General features: G+C 37.1%; 2 protein-coding genes across 4 annotated transcripts in view; both read right to left on the bottom strand.

The window, feature by feature from the left end:
* The window catches only part of MFSD14A (major facilitator superfamily domain containing 14A), a 49,099-nt gene extending 45,300 nt beyond the window's left edge, over positions 1-3,799 (bottom strand). For both annotated transcript variants that reach the window (XM_043878320.1, XM_043878319.1), the window contains exon 1: positions 3,564-3,799. In XM_043878320.1, coding sequence (XP_043734255.1) covers positions 3,564-3,647 — 84 coding nt within the window. In that variant the 5' untranslated portion in view covers positions 3,648-3,799. The remainder of the gene's footprint in view (positions 1-3,563) is intronic.
* An 11,299-nt stretch (positions 3,800-15,098) lies between these two features.
* The window catches only part of SLC35A3 (solute carrier family 35 member A3), a 40,524-nt gene continuing 30,990 nt past the window's right edge, over positions 15,099-24,632 (bottom strand). For both annotated transcript variants that reach the window (XM_043877228.1, XM_043877229.1), the window contains exons 7-8: positions 23,689-23,822; positions 15,099-18,798 (exon numbers count right to left, since the gene is read on the bottom strand). In XM_043877228.1, coding sequence (XP_043733163.1) covers positions 18,708-18,798; positions 23,689-23,822 — 225 coding nt within the window. In that variant the 3' untranslated portion in view covers positions 15,099-18,707. The remainder of the gene's footprint in view (positions 18,799-23,688; positions 23,823-24,632) is intronic.

Consider the following 24,632-nt stretch of genomic DNA (forward strand, 5'->3'; position numbering starts at 1 on the left):
TTACATACTTAAAACATAACTAAATACAGTAATCCTATGTGTGCCTGCTCAATCGCTTCAGTAGTGTCCGACTCTTTCGACCTCATGTAGCCCATCAGGCTCCTCTTGTCCATGGCATTCTCTAGCAAGAATACTGGAGTGGGTTGCCATGCCCTCCTCCAAGGGATCTTCCCGACCCAGGAATCAAACCCATGTCTCCTGCATCTCCTGCATAGTAGGCAGATTCCTTGCCCACTGAACCACCTGGGAAGCCCAATTCTATGTGTAAATGCTTCCAAAAGCAAAATTCACCAATAACGTCACAGTTACTTTCATCAGTAAAATGGTATACACTAGATGACCGAAAGTTAATGTCACTCAGTCATAGCCGACTCTGTGTGACCCCATGGACTGTAGCCCCCCAAGGCTCCTCTGTCCATGGCGATTCTCCAGGTAAAGATACTGGAGTGGGTTGCCATGCCCTCCTCCAGGGGATCTTCCCAACCCAGGATCAAACCCAAGTCTCCCGCATTGCTGGCAGATTCTTTACCAACTGAGCCACCAGGGAAGCCCAGTAAATATTTATTTAATTTAACCTGTGAAACTATTCTTTAGTTACTTATGTTGTTTTCATACAGAACAACTGTTCTTAAACTTTCAGGAAGTATGAAACCTTTATGGAATTTCCCTAGAGAGATGTACAAAGAAAATTTTACAAATAACTTCAGGGTGAACAAACCCAAGTTAAGAACTCCCGATATAGAATCACACCCTCATATAATGTACCTTAATTGCATACTACTCAAATAGACAACATATTAGTCAGTCTTACCTAGGCTTCAGAGCCAACTGAAATACAATTTCAAGAAAAGAAAAACATTTAGTAACTTATGATTAACCTGGCTTGTTTAGAAAGGTTCACTTCTTCAACTGTTAAAAACTACAACAAATATGTGCTAAGTTTTTGATAAACCATTAACAACTCATTACTAATTTTGCTTTACGAACATTACAACTGGCTGATCAAGCTTTAAAAGATGCCATTTGCAGGGGACAAAGCAAAATAATCTTAACATTGTTGAACACTAGAAAGAAAATGGAAGGGGATCAGGTCAGTGCCATTGGCCAGGGATGTGAAACACTGTTCAGAGCCTTTCATGTATGACCATACAGCCTCAGACACCAAGGTGTTCAAATAATCTGATTAATTTTAAATAGAGAAGAAAAACAAATGTGATTTTAAAACAATTTTTATGACTATAATAATTATATGTATTTTCACTTACGGCCAGAGTAGATTAAAATACAAACAGTGCAAAAAAATTACCCTGGCACTTCAAGAAACAGAAATATCCCGATTATATATAGGAATGAATAAATTACACTAAAAAATGATCTTCAGAATGTGCTACTCAACTCATTTTTAAAAATCACTCTAAATGTATTTTTATCACTTTAAATTCACAGTAGGCCCTGTGGGATTCAAAGATGCATAAACAAAGTCCCTATTCTAAAGAGGCATCCAGTGCTCTGAGAATGGAAAGTGCAGCATAAGGGTACAAAAATGATGAATGATAATACCCCCATGTGCACATCCCTCAAAAGAAGCGTTCATTTATTCTCTATGCCATCTTAAAAACCCACTGCTGGGGTAAAAATTGTATTTTGTGTCCAAAAGCAAACTATAAATTCACAACTTTAATAAATACCAAGATTAAAAAAAACCAAAAACCTGTCCCAAATCTCACAAGATTTAATTGCTATAAAGTGAGTTAAAAAAAAACTTGAGAGGCAACAAAACTGAACTTTACAAGGAAAAAGGAGGTGTGCTTCCTGAACACAGCTTCTTTATCTTTTAAAAAGAATATTAATCTTAAATATTAATTGCTTTTACAAAATACAATTCTTTGCTGCTTCTATTTTGTTGACTGTATGAAGAAATTAAAATATTAAGTCCTTATGACTGGTAAAGGCACCAGTGTTTTTTCAAGCCATTTCTCTTCCCCCAATGAAGTTCTAACCAAGTTGGCCGTGACAATTCATAACTGATTTAATCAAATTTTTTTTTAATCAAATGTTTTTAATGTTTAATTAAAACATGAGATCTGAGGACTTGAATTTCAAAGGTTCTTTTTTCACCAAATGTGAAAGCTACTGACATCTATAGATTTGACAGTTACTAAAGGTATACAGACTTTCCTCGTGGCTCAGACGGTAAAGTATCTGCCTACAATGCGGGAGACCTGGGTTCGATCCCTGAGTCGGGAAGATCCCTTGGAGTGGCAACCCACTCCAGCACTCTTTCCTGGAAAATCCCATGAACGGAGGAGCCTTGGTAGGCTATAGCCCATAGGGTCACAAAAAGTCGGACACTACTGAGCAACTTCACTTTCACTTTCAAAGGTATATAACGAAATTGCTACATATGTCCCAAGCTTTCTAAATTTTAGCATACTGACTGGGCCATATTCGGAAATGTCCAAACCAAGTTGTAACTGATTTCAAATTAATTTAGCAAATCCTTAATGGTGGCCTAATTACACATTGAGTACTGTGCTAGCAATGGAGGGTTCCAAACAAACATGGAATAAAAGGAACCATTCCTGCACATTTCTCGAAAAAGTTAAATGACTTTCACTTTTCTATTCTACTTCAGAACTTGATATCAAAGAATGCAGGAAAGACCAGAGAGGAGCAACGAAGAATTTTCAGCATTAAAAAAAAAAAAAAAAAAAGAGGTGAGTTATTTTCAATTAAAAGGCCTACCTCCCCTGCCGGTTAACAACAGCACAATGCCTAAAGTTGATTTTGATGACAGTATTTCTAAACAGCAAAAAAATTTTTCTCGTCCTCAATCTGTCTTCCTTTCTAGGGTCTTCTAACCCTCAGGCCATGACCAACTCTATCCAGTATTCTTGTTTTAAAATACACCAGGTGATTTTAAAACAAGAGGGTGGTGACTCTTTGAAAACTACAGACTGAAGTCTAGGCCCCGGTGTCCTCCGTCACAGTCCCGACGGCGGGCGGCGAGGAGCAGAGCCCACCTTCGGACAGCGTTGACCGCACCGGACGCGGCCGAGAGCAGGAGCACTGACCCCGAACGGCGTGGAGAAAGGGGGCGAGCGCCCCACGGGGCCCCAGCGGGGTCGCCGCGCCAGATGCCACCCCGGGAGCAGCATACGGGAAGGCAGGGGTCGCTGCCGGCCGCTTCCAGACCGCGGCCACCGCCTCGCGGGGCCTGGACGGCGCCGACGAGGCTGCGGAGGCGAGGGGGGCGGCGGAGCCCGGCGTCGATTCCTGCCCGCGACGGCGGCGCGCGTGGGCTCGAGGCCTCAGGGCCTCCAGCGACGGCCAGAGGGCAGGGCGGCAGGTGCCGGAGAAGCGGGAGCCTTCGCCATCCGGGAGGATGTGCCCCGGAGGCCGCAGGCCGGGGCGAGAGAGGAAAGAGCCGGGAGCCCGAGACACCGGCCCCGCGGGAGCGGTGGGGGCAGTCAGGGGCGACTGCAGGCGGCCGCGTCGGGAGCAGAAAGAGATCCGGCCCGACACTCCCCGGCTCGGTACCCCGGCTCGGTACCCCAGCTCACCGTGCCTCCGTCCTTAATGATGATCTTTTTGGCCAGCATGATACTGCGGTTCGCGGCCCTTTTCTTCTTCTTCCCCTGGGTCATTTTACCATCCTCGATTCCTGGCGCTGCTGCAGCCACTCCCGGGGCGGCCGGCCCCAGCGGCGAGTGCCGTCCCGCTACTACTGCCGGGCCGAGCCGCTCGGGGCACCCGCCGCCATCTTGAGGGCCCGGCCTGCCTCCGGCGGCGCGTCACATCGTGCGATCGGCCGACGAGTGCGCCCCGCCCCGCCCACGTGACGCGCCCCGCCCGCTCGGCCGCCGGGCGGTCGGCGCTGGGAGGGAAGCCGGGAGGGAAGCGGGCGGCGCGCGGCAGGGCCACCTGCGGACGGGCTGCCTGCGAAGGGAGCCTTATGCCCTTCACTCGTTCAGTCCTCACCGCAGCCCTGGGCGCTGGGGGCCGTGATAGAGCCCCTAACCGAGGAAGAATTGTAAGTTTCTGAATGTTACATGCTCGAGGAAATACAGCTGATACACAGTTATACTGGAATTTCAACCAGGCGTCCTCAGCTATTAGGGCTGCTCCCGCTGTGTTCTGACCAACACTGGAACCGAAGGAGACGTTGAAGCAAGTCTTTTTCCAGCAGCACCCTGGCCCCAGATGGGACCTTTTCTTTATTCCCTGCCAGTAAAAACGGATAGAACCTAGGGAGGAGAAGGGGACGACAGAGGATGAGATGGTTGGATGGCATCACCGACTCAATGGACAGGAGTTTGGGTAGACTCCGGGAGTTGGTGATGGACAGGGAGGCCTGGCGTGCTGCAGTCCATGGGATCACAAAGAGTCGGACACGACTGAGCCACTGAACTGAACTGAGGGCACCCTTTGTAGCCCACTACTTGTTTTACCTGGTTGTTTAAAAATGAACTTAATGGGGAAATTGCGAAAAAGGACAGCTGTCACAAGTGGACTATGGACTTCAGGTTAAAGTGTCACGATGTTAAATTTGATTGTATTGACTGTAGTGTGTAATATAAAAGAATATCCTTTTCCTTAAGAAATATACACCGAAGTCTTAAGGAGTGAAGGAATGTGATGCATGCTATGCTGCATGTGTGCGTTCTAAGTCGCTGGCTCTTTGAGACCCAATGGACTGTAGTCCCCCAGGCTCCTCTGTCCTTTGGATTCTCCAGGCAAGGATACTGAGGTGGGCTGTCATGCCTCCAGGGAATCTTCCAGATCCATTGATCGATCCTGGGTCTCTTATGTCTTCTGCACTGGCAGGCGGGTTCTTTACCACTAGTGCCACCTGGGAAGCCCGGTGATATATGCTACCTACTCTTAGTTAGGAACTAACATGTATGTATATGTAAGGAGGTATGCGTTGAAGTTTCTTTTACCATTGACTGGCTTGATCTCCCTGCAGTCCAAGGGAATCTCAAGAGTCTTCTCCAACACCAGAGTTTCAAAAGCATCAATTCTTCTGTGCTCAGCTTTATGGTCCAATTCTCACATCCATACATGACTGCTGGAAAAACCATAGCTTTGACTAGACGGACCTTTGTCGGCAAAGTAATGACTTAGGTCATAAAAGGCTCTGCATCTTCCTGCTAGCCCTCTCTTTTTCATTCACTCAGAACCCAAGTTTAGTGGAATCCAGCTGCCATGTCATGAGGACACTTAAGCAGCCTGTAGGGACATCCTGGTGTCCAGGAACTGAGGCCCCTATCAACAGATATGTGAGTGAGTCATCTTGGAGTCGGTCCTCCAGTCCTGATCAAGGCTGTGGCTGACAGCAGCCCCTGCTAGTCAGTCCTAAAGGAAATCAACCCTAAATCTCCACTAGAAGGACTGATGCTGAAGCTGCAGCTGCAATACCTTCGCCACCTGATGCGAAGAACCGACTCGTTGGAAAAGACCCTGATGCTGGGAAAGATTGAGGACAGGAGGAGAGCGGGGTGGCAGAAGATGAGATGGCTGGATGGCATTACTGACTCAATGGACATGAGTTTGAGCAAATTCCAGGAAACTGTGAAAGACAGGGAAGCCTGGCATGCTGCAGTCCATGGGGTCACAAAGAGTCAGACACGACTGAGTGTCAGAACAATAAGAACCCTTGCCAACATCCTGACTGTGACTTCAGGAAACCCTGAACTAGGACCACCCAGCTTAGCCACTCCCAGTTTCCTGACTCTCAGAAACTGTAAGATAAAAAAATTACTGTTTTAAGCTACTAAACCTTGGGGTAGTTTGGTACACAGCTTTGGTACACTGCTATAGATAACTAATAATAGGGTAAAGGGAATGTGTGTTCTTGGTATTATTATTGCAACTTTTCTGTGAGCTTAAAATTATTTTAAAATGTTAAAAAGTAAATTTGATTGAATTTTCCTATTTCAATAACTGACTAGAAATGGCAAACAAATCAATTTCCATGGAAGGAAAAAGAAAAGCATTTTAACCTGATACTTCAAGTTATGTGTTCCTATAATAAGTAAACTCAACATTTGTTTTAAAATGTTCTCTTATGGAAATTGAATTGAAACTCCAGAGAAAGTAAGATGAGATAGATTTCATAACTTAAATACCCAGGAGCCTGTTTTGGATGAATGAAGAAGCCTGGTAAGACCATGTTTTGTGTGGTTACTCTTTATTAAAATCACCCTTCATCCAGCTGTACCAGTTTTATCATCCTAAGAACTGAGTCAGTCATTCAAAAAATATTTGAGTACCTCTGTCTGTCACTGTTTTACTAGACACTGGAGATACATCGATGAATGACATGGTATTTATCTGCATAGAGCTGAATTACACTGGGGGACAGGCTATAAAACAAACACAAAAGGAAGATAATTGGAAATTGTAGTAAGTGCTGTTGTAAAAAAAAAAAAGGTAATAAGAAAAATTTAACACACACTGAATGTCCAGAATGTCCCAGGTATAGTGCTAGAAGAGCTGCAATAGTAAACATGAGAGATGAGGCTTGTTCTAACAGACTTATTGTGAATATATAATTCTTGTGGCTTTATATGTGATTTGGGTCATGAAGATTCAGACTTTACACTGAGAGGTTGACATGTCAGTTAGGGTTCTCTGGTGACAGTCAACAGAAACTAGCATTAGCTAACATAAGCAAAAAGGAATGATTTGAAAGGATATTAAAGTTCCCAAAATTAATGAGAAAGTCAAGAATCAGACTTGAAAACAGGCAAAAACCTATGTTTGGAAAGTTCCTTAGAACCTTTCATGAGAGAAATCCCTGGTAAAAACAGCAAGTGGGTGCAGCTAAATATTCCTAAATAAACAAGATTGTGTTACAGAATCCAACCCCCTAAAGTGAAAGAGAGGTCGCTCAGTCGTGTCGACTCTTTGTGACCCTGTGGACTGTAGAGTACCAGGCTCCTCCGTCCATGGGATTCTCCAGGCAAGAATACTGGAGTGGGTTGCCATTTCCTTCTCCAGCCCCCTAAATGTGCCCTTTATTAAAGAAATTGCATTTTGCCATGTGAACAGAAGAGGGCCTCCTTAGCTATGAAATAGTCACCTCGCTTCTGTAGAACTACCTGTTCTTTAAGAAAATCCTACCCGTTTCATCAAGAACAGAAAAAGCCACCAAAGCCCCACCCCATAAAAGCCTATTCTTTAAAAAACAAAAACAAAAACAGAAAATGACAATTTTTCAGTTAATAGAAAATACTACCCTCTAGAAAATATGAAACAGAGGAAAGCTATGTATTTTACTCCAATATGAATTAAATATCATTAAATAGAGAATCTTTCACATTGCAGATGTGAAAGAATTGAGTTAAAAATTCAACAGGAAGATGAGACTTGAGCAAACTCAGGCAGTATACTGAAAAAATAAAATCATCTAAAATGTGAAACCTAAATTACAGGGTTTCTAAAAACATGAAGGTGAGAAACATGGAGGAGAGGAGTAAAATCAGCTATGAAGAAAAATAGAGAAAATAAGGATCAGAAAATGACATGGAAAAATTCCCTGGACCTCCAGGAAAACAACAACAAACAAAGCATTTTTTCCAAAGGGGAAAAAAAATCAAGTGGTGCCAGACTTCTTGAAAATAACACCAAGCAACACAGCAGTGGAGCAACATTTAAAAAAAAAAAAAAACTCAAGGAAACATAATGTGAGCCAAAGATTTTATAGTATGTAAAGCTGTACTTAAAGTGTCTAGGCTCTAGAAAGTTTAAACATGCTAGAACTTGAGGAATATTGTACTTACAAGCCCTCCTTGAGTACTTAACTAGAAAAGCTTCATCCAGTTTCAAAGAGTTGGTTGGGGAGCCTTTGGCTAAAGTATTGAAGAGTATTAAATGTACTTAAATATATTTAAGTACATTAAATATATTTATAAAGTATATTAGTATACTAGAATATATTGAATTTTATAACAAACTAGGATGAGAAAATAGTGTGTAAATGTTTTATGTTCTAAAAATTTAAGATAGAAAGAAGGCAACTAAATAAATATGGGAAGATGGGAGAAAGGAGTAGATTAAGTTTGTTGGTTGTCACAAAGGCAATTAGATGGGAGTCAAAGTATATCATCTAAAACAGCAAAGAGTCTGCCCTGGTGGTCTGGTCGTTAAGTCTCCACCTTCCATTGCAGGGGACTCGAGTTCCATCCCTGGTTGGGGAACTAAGATCTCACATGTTCTGTGGTGTGGCCAAAAAATAAATACATAGGATGGCAAATGATAGTAGAAGCTTGGAAAAGCAAAAAGGGGTCTTTTACAGCATTACATAAAATGTTATCAGTATAAATGTAAACCATTAGAATGTAAAAACCTTTTATGTTCTAAAGATAAAAAGAAATTTTAAAAGCAAGGAACACTCCACATAGTGAAAGAAACAGTAAATACAGCAATATACACACTCATTTATATTTTTTAAAAAGAAACAGGAAAGATAAACTAGCAACTAATGAAAATAATTACCTATAAGAGCTGGTTAGGAATGGAGTAGAAGCATAGGCATGACAGCCAGGTTACTCTGAGTGTACTTTTTCATAGTTTAACTTTGAGCCATGTAAATGCTTCACATTCAAAAACCATAAAAATTTTAAATAAATACAAAATTGAATACAAACAAAAACAAATGAAATTAGTTATATCACATTTTAACATAACTATGTAGAGAAAAGAGTAATTTTCATTAACTTTTGAACACTGTACTCTGACTACATTTTCTTAGTGGGCTATTATTCTAAGGACAGAGAATTGCAGAGATCTTAAATTTTATTCTGTATGTTTACCATTAGTAATACTGCTATTGTAGTGCTGAAACATAAGCTGTAAGTAAAACATATAAGCAGTTATGGGCTTCTCTGGTAGCTCAGCTGGTAAAGAATCTGTCTGCAATGCAGGGGACCCCAGTTCAATTCCTAGGTCGGGAAGATTCCCCTGGTGAAGGGAATGGCTACCCACTCCAACATTCTTGCCTGGAGAATCCCAAGGACAGAGGAACCGGGACGTCTACAGTCCACGGGGTCGCAAAGAGTCGGATACAACTGAGTAACTAACCACAGCTTACAGCACAAGCAAATACATTTTTACAAACCAATATTTTTACTGCAAGAGAAAAGAGAGGAAAATATAAAATAATAAAAAAGCCTATAATGCTTAAATTTAATTGTAAACATCAATTTGAATTTCTGAATTCTTAAAAATGTTATTTCCTAGCTATGCCCACTGAAATATGGCCCAGAAACAAATGGGAGTTAAAATTTCATTTCCCCCGAAAAGGAATAGATAGGGCTTCTTGAAGAAATAGCTAATATTCCCCAGGTTTGGAACATGACTCGTACAAGGCATGTCTGGGACATGTTGTTATACCTGAAGAAAGGAAGAATTCAAAGACTAATGTGATCATGTCTAAAAGATACAGAAGCTAGTTTGCAGTGACTTACACTGGCTTCTGGCTCACAATAGGAACATCAAAAATAACTATGATGTAACTGACTATAATACATTGAAGAACAAAAGCATTGATTCTTGAAAAAAAGAGAGAGAGGACTTTGGGAAAAAGGAAGGAGGGAAAATAGTCTTTTTAAAATAGAGAACAAACTAATAAGCGTAAAAGAGAGAATTTGAAAAAAATTTGTGTTTTGAGAATTAAAAATTTTAAACCATCATTTTGCACCTCAGTGTGATAAGCGATTCAATTAAGATCATCAGTTGATGCTAGAGACATTAAATAAAAGGCTGTTAGAAAAAAGAACATTCTCATGGTGCCAAAATGTTACCCTAAAGAATACTATTACTAAAGGGAGAAAAATGACCTTTACAATGGAAAGATCTGTTAGTCATAATCTTAACTGAACAATTATCATCAATAATGAGACAATCTAGAATTTCGTGTCTTCTGATATGATACAATATAAAACCTGTAAGATAATCCATGAAATGCTCTTTCAAACAACATTTAACCTGAATTTAATCAAACCTATAGACTTCCAGTTCAAAGGAAATGCAAATAAAACAAATCAAGTATATAGACAGATCAAGGACAGATGTCAAGTAACTTAGATTCTTCAAAAAGTCACGACAGGGAAAAAAAGCCATCAGGGTACGAGGAAGTCTCTTCCAGGCTAAAAGAGACAATCAAATAGAAAGTATGAACCTTAATTGAATAGATCACAACAAGAAAAACCCTAAAAAAGTTCATTTTTGAGACAATTGGAAATATCTGAATATGAATATAGATGGTACAATCAATTTAAATTTTCTTAAGTGTGACAATGGGATTGAATTTAATTAGAAAAAATGTCCTTATTTTAGGAGTAAAGTGTCCTGATAAAGCTAGTGGCAAAATGTTAATAATTGTTGAGTTCAGGTGGAAGGCAAATGGGAATACCATTATTTCAACTTTTATATACTTAAACATTTTTTTTTAATGAGAAGCTGATGAAAATTTAAATAGAAAAAAAAAAAAAAGGTCTTTAACAATGCTTACTTTGTGAGTGCCTAAAGATAACCCAGGGCTTCACTGCTGGCTCAGATGGTAAAGAATTTGCCTGCAATGCAGGAGACCCGGGTTCAAAACCTAGTGGAGGTGATGGAATTCCAGCTGAGCTATTTAAAATCCTAAAACACGATGCTGTGAAAGTGCTGCATTCAATATGTCAGCAAATTTGGAAAATAGCAGTGGCCACAGGACTGGAAAAGGTCAGTTTTCATGCCAATCCCAAAGAAGCACAATGCCAAAGAATGCTCAACTACTGTACATTTGCACTCATTTCACATGCTAAAAGGTTATATTCAAAATCCTTCAAGCTAGGCTTCAGCAGTATGTGAAGTGAGTTTTCAGATGTACAAGTTAGCTTTAGAAAAGGCAGAGAAACGAGATATCAAATTGCCAACATCCACTGGATCAGAGAAAGCAAGGAAATTCCACAAAAACTTCTGCTTCACTGACTAGAGAAAGCCTGAAAGCCTTTGTGTGGATCACAACAAATTGTGGAAAATTCCTAAAGAGATGGGAATACCAGACCACCATATCTGCCTCCTGAGAAACCTGTATGCTAGTTAAGAAGCAACAGTTAGAACCTTATATGGAACAACAGACTGGTTCAAAATTGGGAAAGGAGTAAGACAAGGCTGTATATTGTCACCCTACTTAACATATGCAGAGTACATCATGCAAAATGCTGTGCCAAATGAATCACAAACTGGGATCAAGATTGCCCAGAGAAATATCAACAACCTCAGATATGCAGTTGATACCACTCTAATGACAGAAAGCAAAGAGAAACTAAAGAGCCTCTTGATGCAAGTGAAAGAGGAGAGTGAAAAAGCTGGCTTAAAACTCAACATTCAAAAAATTAAGATCACGGCATCCAGTCCCATCACTTCATGGCCAATAAAAGGTGAAAAAGTGGAAGCAGTGACAGATTTTATTTTCCTGGGCTCCAAAATCACTGCAGCTGGTGATGCAGCCATGAAATTAAAATTTGCTTGCTCTTTTGAAGAAAAGCTATGAGCAACCTAGACAGCATATTAAAAAGCAGAGACAGCACTTTTCTGACAAAAGCCCTTATAGTCAAAGCTATGGTTTTTCCAGTAGTCATGTATGGATGTGAGAGTTGGACCATAAACAAGGCTGAGTGCTGAAGAACTGATGCTTTTGAACTGTGGTGCTGGAGAAGACTCTTGAGAGTCCCTTGGACAGAAAGGAGATCAAACTAGTCAATTCTAAAGGAAATCAACCATGAATATTCATCGGAAGGACTGATGCTGAAACTCCTATACTTTGGCCACCTGATGCGAAGAGCCAACTCATTGTAAAAGACCCTGATGCTGGGAAAAGTGAAGTCGCTCAGTCATGTCTGACTCTGTGACCCAATGCTGGGAAAGATTGAAGGCAAAAGGAGAAGAGGCGGGTAGAGGATGAGATGGTTAGATGGCATCAGCATCACTGACTCAATGGACATGAATTTGAGCAAACTCCAGGAGATGGTGAAGGACAGGGAAGCCTGGTGTGCTGTATGTAGTCTACCGGGTTGGAGCTGAACAAGATTTAGTAGCGACTGATGAACAACAAAATGGTAAAGGATACAAACTAATGGAAATTTGGGGCATTGTGTGTGTGTGTGTGTGTGTGTATAGTAGTTGTTTAGTTGGTAAGTTATGTCCAACTCTTTTGCAACCCCATGGACTGCAGCCTACCAGGCTCTTCTGTCCAAGGGATTCTTCAGGCAAGTATACTGGAGTGGGTTGCCATTTCTCTCTCCAGGGGATTTTCCCAACCCCGGGATCGCGCCCGCTTCTCCTGTATTGGCAGGCAGATTCTCAGGGGAGCCTATGTATATATATACACATACATATGTATATATAAAACATCCAAGGTAAGCTTCAGATTTTAAAATTTTAGAATTCATAGCAGTATTTTAAGTCATAAAATGAAGCATAAACTCACCTGATTTTCTGTAATCCTATCATCACCCAAGAAACATTACTCTACTGTTGTTACAATATTTAAAACCTATTGAAGCACATTGCATATATTAGAACAAAGCGCTTAGTGTAATTTTTAATGGCTGTATTTACTATCCAAGCAGAATAAAGTAAAATGAAACGTAAAACTTCAGCCTAAGGAGAGAACTTAAATCCCCAATTATTAGAAATTGTTTTTGTATATACAATGTCTTTTAAGAAACAGCAAACACATAAACCCACATCCACAGATTTTGTTTAAAATATATGTGAAGTCTGATTTAACACATTTAATTAAACCTTTTAAATACTCTGTGTTTAAAGTATGTCTTAACAAGAGTGCATTTTCAGATTACCCCCAAAACACTGTAACAGCATTCATTATTCTTTTAAATCCTTAGTGAGTTTAATTTAAAAAAAGGATGAAAGTGTATATCTCAGGTAAACTATTTTCAAAGGAATATCATTACTGTTTAAAGAAGTTATTTTAACATACCAGAGACCCTAAATAAATAAACATAAATAAATGCATAAATGAAAAAACCTGGTTAGATCTAATGGAGGTTTGATACTTAACACCAATAAAGGATGACTGGAAATGTGGAGCTATCAGTTAACAGTGAAGGTCTATTATGAGCCATCCTAGCAACTGATACCAATTTTATTCTATGAACTCCTCCTCAGAGTAGTGATGGCTAATGGTAATTTAAAATTAGCTCAGGAAACACCCTTCTAGTTGCAAGATGGGATGCTGTTCAATTCATGAATTGCCAAAAAAGCCAATTAGATAATAAATACATAAATAAAATTAGCTCAAAATTGTACATAAATATACAGCATAGGTTAAATTTATAAATTTTAAAATTTGTCTAATTATCCCAGCATTTAATAAAATTGTCATTAAATATCAGAACTGAAAACTAAATAAATAATACAAGTGCTACTTAGTACTGTATCTGATTGTTTTTCTACCCTTCAGTCGTGTGTTCAGAAGCATCTGACAAAATTTCTGAAATTAAAAATGACAATGTGTGTAAAAGTCTTTATGAGCTTCACAGGCGGAGCTCGTGGTAAAGAACCCACCTACCACTGCAGGAGACATAAGAGACACAGGTTCTGCTTGCTAGGTTGGGAGGAACCCTTGGAGTGGGGCATGGCAACCGACTCCAGTGTTCTTGCCTGGAGATTCTCACGGACAGAGGAGCCTGGTGGGCTACAGTCCACAGGGTTTCAAGAGCCGGCCATGACTGAAGCGACTTATTGTGCAGCATGCACAAGTCTCTAGAAACAATTGTCATTGCTTGTGTCATTCTCATCAATTCAGAAAAATGTGTATTAGTGACGAATGGTAAGGAAACATCCTCAGGAGGTTCCAGCAGAAGTGTCTTTGTTATTCATGTTGGGCTCTTCAAATTACACAAGCTAATTTATGCTAACATGAGACCCTGGTGTCTGAGGTCTGCTAGTTCTCCAGGGAGGATCAGGGCTGGAGAGTGAGTTCAACTATGTGATCAAAGAATCAATCAAGCATGCCAAATAATAAGACTGTGGTAAAAATATGAAAACCAAAGCATGGGTGAAATTTTCCCAGTTGGCAGTACTCTGCATGGAGTATCATCGATTTTAGCTAGGAGTATATATACAGCATTGTCCAAGGCTTCACCAGGAATGGACAATTGGAAAAGATGACTAGAATTTAGACCCCTCCTTATCTCTGTCCAATGTTCTCTTCTTTGTCTGGAATTTGTATCCTTTATCTGGAATAACTATGATTGTGAGTATAATAGCTATCAGTGAGTTCTGTCTTACCAGTGAATTTTTGAACCTAGGTGAATTTGGGAAACCTCTGAATTTATAGTCACCAAGACACTCTACAATAGTAGAATTTCAAATCTTTGGGATTTGAGGACAGTTTATTCCCTCTGATATTTTCACTTCTAGAATGTGTAGGTAATCAATCCTGCTTTGAAAAAAATTCTCTTTAAGAACAGTAAGAAAGACAATTGTGATTACTAATACTGGTCACTATTATGAAGCATATTTGCATAGCACAGGATTCAAGAATTTTGATATACTTTGAACAGAAGTATTCCAATACAAATATAAAGATTTTCAGTTGGTGCTCCTCATGTAGTTAGGACTCCACACTTCCACTGCAGGGGGCATAGGTTTGATCCCTGGTTGGGGAACTAAGATCCTGCAAGCCATGCAACACAGCCAAAACAATAAATTATGAAGAAAATATATACCAGTTACTATAATCTCTTAACTTTGACACTATCAAAAGAGATAATTTGTTTAAAGCAAAAAGTTTTAGACTGTTATAATCATACAGGTAGAGAAATTCTAACTAGTTTAAATGAGATGCAGTCTTTCACGCTACAGCATAGTAGAAAGGAAGCTCACATACAGGATCAAGGTTACCAGAGAGGCAGGGAAGGGCTCAGGGAGTCATTTTTGATCTATGGAAAGACTAACTCACGGTTAAGTCAGACACGGGTGAACAGGAAAAAAGGAAATATAGGAAAAAATTTACACAGTTAGGAAAATAATCTATTTTCAAAAATCTAGAGAATAAAAAATAACTGGATACCAAAAAATGACAAAGAGAAATTTATCAATTAAAAAGCCATTTAAACAAAAGACCAATTTATATATTCCTTTGAATTATGTCCATAAAAAATTTAAATATACAAATCACAACCCCAAACCCAGAAGAATCTTTCTAAACAAATGAAATACATACAATGACAAATTCAGAATCCAAATCATTTAAAAAATATTTTAAAAATCACAGTAAATTTTATAATAAGAAATAAAAAAATCAAAATGAGTTATATACAATTGTTAAAGTTTCAAAAGTTAAATGATGGAGCAATGGTACCATAATTTCTTTAAATAAGTTCTATTTACTAATATTTGTACAATATACCTATTTCAATATTCTGTTAGATAATGAATTTAAATAGCAAATGTTGAAACAATGAAAACATTGAATTATAGTTATTCTTAAAACATCCTAATTTTGCCTATGTGTCCAAAATTGTGAATTACAGTAATATCCTCAAGAAAAGCCAGTATTTGGTAAAGCAAGGCACACAGGACCAGATTTTGATAAAGGTGCTTTTTCTTTGGTCCTACAAATACTTTATATAAGCTACATATCTGGGAGATTCTTAAGATGACTTTCAATATAGCATAAATAACTTTTATAAACTTTTTATCATGTAGAGCATACAGTCACATGTAATTAAATATTACAATAACGAATGTGTAAGTAAGATGAGTGATGCTAAACCCTGTTTTTAAATACAAAACTCAATGACATGTTAAAGTTTAATAATCTGATATGTAGGAAAAGTTTATCAATTCTTAGGAATAGTCTTATTACACTAGGTCTACTAAAGCACAAAGTCAATTAGTTTCCACTCAGATTCTGTCTCCTGGGAATCTAGTTTAAATATCAAATCACCTTTCCTTCTATGAAACTGTGACATTCAATATAAATTGATGTAAACATTCAAGTTTTGTATGTCTAAACTACATTTTCCACTGTAAAAGTAGTCTACGACTTCTCTAAAAATCACTTATTAAAGAATTGGTAATATTACTGTGTTGATTACATCTATATGTTGCATTTCAAGCTTTTCTTCCAAAATACCATAGTTTTAAAGTTTTGTAGAACTATCAACTGGCACTCTTCTCCCATGGGTTAGCACGTTTCTTTAAAATGAACAAAGTTGTTGAGAGATAAATGTCAACTTTAAAAAGTATAAGAATTTAAATAATCAAGGAATCATCATTATAGAAGGGTGACATAATAAGGCTTTTGGAGGTCATCAAAACACATGCCACACAGAAGAAAATGGCAATATGTGTACATATGACATGATCTAGGACACGGGTCCACTGTTTCAAATATGGTTATTTCTTTATGAATCAAAAACTATAGACTATACAACCAATTCTCTATTCCAACCTACCAGAAAAGCAAAATATAAATTATGCTTGTCTAATAAAAGTTTGCTTTGAGAATATACTTTAGACTATTTTGCCTGTTCTCTGAACTCTTGACTACATTTTATAAACTTTGGAGGGAATCTTGAAAGTTGCGTTTTTGTATCATTTTTTGAGGTGTTAAAATTGGGAGAGACTAAACTTGAATTCACAATTAATGATTAATGCATATCAGATTAATACATAAGTACCCAACACTTCAGTGTAAGCTGAACATAAATCTTTATATTTAGTCTTGAATTCTCTGCATTACAGGATTTAGATTTCTCTTAGCATTAAGTAGTAAATGTAAATCTAAATGTTGTTATAGTCTAAAAACACCATTCTCAAATTGTAGTAAAGTTATTTAATAAATACTCTAAAAAGTAGTCACTGAAAAATGTAAGTCAGAGTTCCAGAAAGTTTGCTTGGTACCAATTTGGAATTACCAGCAAATTAATGTAAAAATACTTTGTAATTTTAAGCATTTCTAAAAACTCTGTATGGAATATATTAGGCCTGTGTCTTGTTGAGACTAGGTTTGCCTCAGCAAAGTAACACAGCCAGTCCTAATTAGCCGAGACTAGCCAACAGATTGTAACATAGTATTTTCAGCCAAATTTTAACAAAATCCATTAGAATTATATAAAAATATTTATTTTTTTACAGTTTTTATACAATTAGAACAGGAGACTTTTAAAAATACATAATGCATGAAGGAAAAAATAAAGTACAATACTTTTATACACAATAGGTAATTCTGTCTCTAGTCAACAATAAATTAAACCCCTGTTTCAATTTTAGAAAGTAATTGTGCCCACCAATTCATTTGATCATTTCTGCTATATTTTCTCTCCCTGAACCATAACTCATGTAATTTGCAATCTCAATTCCAGTGCTAATCAAATGGAAAAGAAATGGAAAATAAACCACTACTGTAAAGCAAAGTTGTGGCTCTTTCTTGGAAGCTTTTGTAAGGTCACAAAAAGGGAGTTCAGAATTTGGCTGCCTCTCTCAGACATTTGATCAGAATATTCCTAGGAATGGTGGGTTTATGAGAGGCCTAGAAAGTTCTTCTGAACACTTTAAATTTATAGCTATAGTGCCATTTAAAATATATCATGGCAATCTGGAATGTCTAAGTCATTCTGGTCTCAATTTATTGATATCTATATTATTATATATTTGGTTGTTTTGTCATCAGTTATAGATCAATGAATAAAATCATCATCTAAAAACGCTCTAGTGTGTAGAGTATATGCTCTGATAGTTTAAAATTCTCCAAATGGAGACATTAGACAATAATTATTATTTTAAATTATTAAATGAGTATTTAACCCCTTTAAATTATATTTTAAAACTTTGATGGAAATTAACACAGAGAAATTTATTTTAAAATAATATTAAGGATTTATCCAATTTACAGAAAAGAAATACAATTAAGAGATAAAGGACAAACTCCATTAATGTAAAAGCCACTGGCTACTGTCTAGTGTAGGAACGAATGGATTGCATTCAGCAGTTTCAAAGCACTAAAGAGGTCTTAAAGTTTAGATGGAGAAACAGATGTGTATATTTCTTTATATTAAATTTAAATATGAATGTTATTCTCTGACAAATCAGACCCAGAAAGTTACTTTATCAACTTTTATGCATTTGAACATTTGCAACATATAGCAATCCTTTGTTTAGTAATCTTCTGTATAAATATAAAAATCTGAGATATGTGAAAATGTTTTTCAAATCATACTATTTCTTCACAGCTTTATAATTATAATGTTCAAACTTTGAATATCCATGTTATTTGATATATCTGTACAGAAAGAATAAGATAAAAAACATTTAATAAAATTAAATATATGTAATTTGCAAAATTGATGTCTGACACTTGCTGTGTGCTGTTTCAAAGAGTGCATAGGATATTTCTGCAGCAATCAAAAACATAATATCTTTTTAAGAACTCAGATTTTAAATTTCCTCTAGTAATTTATTCTAATCCCTGGAAATACTTTCAAGTTTTGATTTTTATATGCAATAGGCATTTTGTTACATATATGTATATTTTATCCTTAAACTTTTATATTTTCAAACCATTTGAACATTATGATCAGATTCAGCATGATGATTTTCTCTTAGAATCTGTAGAAGTCCTCTGTGCAGCATTAATGTTGCGATTCCCAGTGCACCATTGTGAAAAACCAGATAAATTACCACTATGCTTTAGTGGGATTTCCTGCAGGTTTGGGATCATAACCATATAGGAAAGTAGCTGTTATTACAAGGATGGCTCCAAGGAAAAAGACACTAAATAGATGAAGAAAAAAATGAAAAAGAGAAAATCAGATTAAAAACAACAAAAATTATATTTCTTTACTATAAAATACAAATATAATTTGGGAAAAAATGTTCCAATAACATGGCTAACAAATACTAAGTGGTTACTAGGTTCCAGATATTCAGCTAGGTGTTTTACATGCATTGTCTCATTTAGTTCTCAAAACAACTTTATGAAGAAGGACTAGCATTGCCCTCATTTGTTAATATATGAAGAAACAGGTTTAGAGAATTTAAATAATTGTCTTAAAGTCCCACAACTTGAAGCAGAAAATGGGATTCAAACTTGGGTATGTCTGACTCTAGAGCCAAACCTGCACTTCCATCCACTGTGCTATACTGTCGTCTCCCAAAAGAAGTGTGTATAAAATGTTGTGTTTCATCTTTTATTAAAACCATTTTTAAAAACTGTAGTTAATTTATAATGTTTTGTTAGTTTTGGGTATACAGCAAAGTTATTCAGCTAGACATGTATGTGTATATAAAGTGTTTCATTTTAGTATGCCTTTTGCCTACAATACATTGAAGACTAACAGATTTCAGATGGGGAATACGTGTAAACCTATGGCTGATTCATATCAATGTATGACAAAACCCACTGAAATGTTGTGAAGTAATTAGCCTCCAACTAATAAAAAATAAATAAATAAATAAAATAAAAAATTAAAAAAAAAAAAGAGGCAATCAATCACCAAAAAAAAAAAAAAAAGAATGCACTCAAAAGTTTATGGAACTAAAATGATGAAGTATGCTTGAAAAGAGAGAAAGGATCTACTTCTTTTGTACAGACAATTCCATATCTATAATGAGAATCAGAAAGCATTATTTTTGTTTTGTGGGGAATAAAACAAGGTTATTATCTGTTAAAAAAAAAATATACAGGGAAAACTGCACTCTTTTCAAACCAAAGTAAAGTTCAGTTTAAAATCAAAGGTAGTAATAAATAAAACTCAGGACTAATTTTTATAGTAGTAGTGTTGCTCATTCATGTCTGACCATTTGCAACCCCACAGACTGAAGCCCGCCAGGCTCCTCTGTCCATGGTATTCTCCAGGCAAGAATACTGGAGTGGACTGCCATTCCCTTCTCCAGGGGATCTTCCCAACTCAGGGATGAACCCGGGTCTCCTGCATTGAAAGCAGATTCTTTACCATCTGAGCCACAGGGAAAATCAGTTTTTATAGCATGCTTTAAGAAAGGAAATTAGAGTAAGTACAAGAAGACTTGGTTTCTTCTTTATCTATCCATATATATAATATACCTTACTATAAACTAGAAATGAATAGAAACTGGTACTGGAACTTAAACTGAATATAAACTAGAATATTCTTTGAAGTGCTATTACAGGGATATGAATTAGTCTTGTTTTTAAAGTTTTTATTAACAGTTATGATTTAAAGGCCCTTTATAATATAGTCCTTCCAGTCTTATCTTCCACACTCCACCCAAGCCCATCTATAATTCAGCCACTCCATTTAGGAAACACAACATGCCTTTCAGGACACTGTCTTTATAGATGTTATTCCTCTGCCTGCAATGTCCCTCCCAAGAAAACTGCTTATTGATAACAACTCAGGTCTAAAGTCTCTAAGACTAACTCCCCTAAGCAAAGTTACTCTATGGTAACACTTTATCACACTATAGTAAATAATATGATATTTACATTCTGCCCCTCTGTTCACCCATGTGTTCCTCATTCATCATTATATTCCTAAGAACCTAGCATATATAGGGAGCTTAGTCACTACCTGTTATGATACGTCTAGTGTTGACTTGCTGCAGATGGGCAACTTTTCAAAAGCCTTGAATACAGGTACACGTATACAATTAAGAGGACATAAAACTTCCTATAATGTATCCTGAAGAAAATTACTACCACAAAAATATTTGGTTAACTACTTAGACTCTGACTGAGCACTATCTTGGTCAATCTAATGAGCTTTTCCTAGCTTTCCAGAAACCTGGAGTTGTATAAAATCACGTGCTCAGTTAGAAAGTTGTCTGATCCAACTTTCTAGGAATCCATTCTATGATATCTCTAACAGGATCTACAAGAATATCTATTACTATCAGGAAACCCCTGCTTTCCCAATCCAGCTATTTTTAGATGGCTCTGAGAGAAAAAAATTTTAAGGAAGAAGCTACCAGAATTTAATACTTAAAGGATTTGCATCCCCTCTTTCTAATGGACTGTGTATATACTTCCATTGCTGCATTGATCATCATTATAATTTATTCTCATGTCTGTTTCTTCGATCACTGTGACCTCCTTGAAGATATTCCTATTTCTCTACGATCTTCTCGTACACTGACAGACACATAGTGGAAACAATATATTTTTGATAAAAGAATAAGCAAGTCTAAATACAAGGATGGTAACACCAACAAGCAAAATAATGAGCACCTAAAAACAGGAAAGGGAATACTGGTGATAGGATATCAGTAGAGATGTCAAGCAGCCAGCTGAAAATAGGAATCTAGAGTTAAGGTGAAGTTGGGACTCATCTTCATAGAGAGGACAGGGAAGCCATGACAGCAGATAAGATGGATAAGAAAGTGAGTGAGAACTGACAGGTTACCAAAGGAACAACCAGAAAGGTGGGTACAGGGGTCAAGCGTACTACTGAGAAACCAAAAAACTGTTTCAGCAGGTGAAATGGGGATAACAAAGGAAAATATTACACTCAGAATACAGATCTTTGCATTTATTGGATAATGGAAGTTTTCCACAAAAGTAAAAATACATAAAGATGGAGGGCTCAGCTATCTACTTTAGGAAGAATAACCTGTCTCCTCCATCTAACGTGGTGTCCTATGTATATTCTCAAAACATTCATTCATTCAATAATCACAGTATCATTGTCTTTTCTCCTTTTCTCTTCATCCCAACACACCCCTCAGGCTCCCTCAGAAACACGGGTTTACACATGCAAGTGCGTGCCTTACTAAAATACTCCTACTCTTCTGTTCCTCTGCTTGTTTACTTGTTCATTTACTTATTTTATTCCCAAATTATCACCTTGGCCTTATATGAGGTTTTATTTTTTTTTAAGGTATGCCTTTTTAAGTTACCCTTAAAATCTACAAGTACTAAACATTCTCAAATAATATTAAAGCATATAATTTCCCCCATTTAATAGGTAGGGTGTTTAATGTTGTATTTAGTCACTAAGTCGTGTCTCACTCTTTTGAGACCCCATGGGCTGTAGCCTGCCAGGGTCCTCTATCTAACGGATTTCCCAGGCAAGAATACTGGAGAGAGCTGCCATTTCCTTCTCCAGGGGATCTTCTCACCCAGGGACTGAATCCATGTCTCCTATACTGCAGGCAGATTCTTTACTGCTGAGCCACCTGGGAAGCATGCCATGTGAATATGTAGGGGATGAGTATTCCAAGAAGAATAACGGGCAAATCAAAGCCCATAGCAAAAAGGTTAAAAGAAAAAAAAAGGTAAACAAGAGGTAGTAATGTCAGATGAGGATAGAAAGATAGCTAACAGCCAAAGCAAATAGGCCATTGATGGTGACAACTTCTGAGTGAAGTGGGAAGCAATCAGTTCCTGAGTATACTGATTTACATTGAAAAGAATCATTCTCCTTACTGAATGGGGAAAAGTCAGAGACACAGGTGAAGATAAGAAGCAAGGAGGCAAGTCAGGAGACTATTTCCTTAATCTAGATGATAAATGAGGGTGACTTGGATCATGATGATAGCATTAGAAGTTGTGAGAAACGGTCAGATTCTGGTGATATTAAAAAGGAAGAGTTAATACGATTTGTCTCTGCGTTAGAATGACACGTGAGAGGACAGTAAAGAAAAGCTGATGAACCTTACTTCACTGAGAAAATAAAAAATGTTCATACATTTTAACTTTCTCTTATAAAACTATCTATGTCCGTATCTATAGACTCTGCCTTCAAAGAAGGATAAATTGTGTTCCTAAGTTAAAAGGATTTTGGCCTAAGCAACTGAAAGAATGAAGGTATGTACAACAAATTGAGAACCCTGACAGAGATGGGGAATGAGTTATCTAGTAGACACTGAAGAGAAAATAGACAAATAGACAATTATATATAAAGGCCTGGAATTCAAATTTAAATTTGAAGTTATTAGCCTATAAACAGTATTTAAAGTCATGAGAATAAAGATCACCAAGGAAGTGAGTGCAGATATAAGCCCAAAGACGAATGAAGACAGTATTCCAAAGTTTAGAAAATGAGAAGATGAAGAGGGAGTGAAGTTACAGGAAACTAAGGATGGTATCCTAGAATTCATTAAAATATAATCTCATTACCCTAGGATTACAAGTTAATAATTATAAATAAAATAGAACTTTACTTTATACTTTATTCTTCCTCACTCTGTCTTCTCTCTTGGTATCCATGACACTACACAGTCCTGGGTCTCCTGCTTCACCCATCATTCCTTTAGCAATTCTCTAGACTATTATTCTCCCTAAAGAGCTTTCTCATGAGCCACCTTTTCAAAGGTGACTCAAATTATCTTATAAACAAATTACCTTCTTCCAGAATGTCACCTCCTTTCCTGGCTTAAGCTATATAAATTCTTTAAATGACTTTATATGACTTAATAATTTTAAAAAATACGACTTTTAACTTTTGGGGAAAGACCCCCATTCAGATATACCGGGAAAATTCTGGCCAGCCAAACTGTATAAAAAACTGTTCAGTGTTAGACTTTCTTTCATGCATTTAGTTTGAAACCCTTTTAAAAAGACAGTTAAATAAATCTTACTATATTTCTTTAAAAGCTGTGACAGAACAAAATTTTTCAGATCATATCATATGAAGGACTCATTTTTCTAAATAAGATCTAAAGAAACAGAAAAGAATATACTACCTGGTTGGTACAAAATCTTGTAGCCAAAAATAAGATATCAGTGTTGATAATATTATGGACAAAGAGGTTGCAAATCCTTTCAAAATGTTATCCGCATACTTAATAACAGCAGCTATTACAAGGCCTCCCAGTGCCTGCAGAAGTTTTAAAAGATTATTTTTAAAAATAGACACATATAAAACTGCTTTTCAAAATACTTTTTTGTCTTATAATCTAATCCCATTAAATAAGTGATTTTTATGAAACATTTTGTAACATATGAGCATCTAGGTTTTGTTCAATAGACTTTTTGTTTCAAAAGGTATCAGATAAAATAACTACCAGCAGAATCTGCAGTTTGCTATAATGGAGTTTGACCATATTATGAATAAAATATCTATCCTCATCCAATTTAGTAATTAAACATCACTTCTTCAGACAAATGTGGGAAGACTGAATACTCTGATTAGTGAAATATTTTTGATTAAAAATAAAATGTAACTTTATATTTTACTAGCCTTTTAATTGCCTAACTTGGCTTTCTTCCTCGAGTTTCTTCCCATTCTAATCTACCTTTCAAATTGCTCTCAGAGTACGCTTCCTGAAGCACTTGACTCATTCTCTTTAAGAGTGTAGAAAGAACTTTCTGCCAAATCCCTCTCAAATTCCAAACTGTGGCTACTTAAATAATGGTTTTACCATATCTCATAGTTTTGTTTTCTACCAAACCCTGGAGAAGGGAATGGCAACCCACTCCAGGATTCTTGCCTGGAGAATTCCATGGACTGAGGAGTCTGGTGGGCTACAGTCCATGGAGTCGCAGAGAGTCAGACACGACTAAGTGACTTTCACTTCACTTCACCAAACTCTACGTATCAACTCCCAAATCTGAGTTATCCACTTTCATTGCACCTCTTCAAATGGTAAAAGCTTTAAGAGAGAAGTCACAAGTTATGCCAATGAGC

The sequence above is a fragment of the Cervus elaphus genome, chromosome 20 (genome assembly GCF_910594005.1).
Source record: "Cervus elaphus chromosome 20, mCerEla1.1, whole genome shotgun sequence".
Classification (NCBI taxonomy): domain Eukaryota; kingdom Metazoa; phylum Chordata; class Mammalia; order Artiodactyla; family Cervidae; genus Cervus; species Cervus elaphus.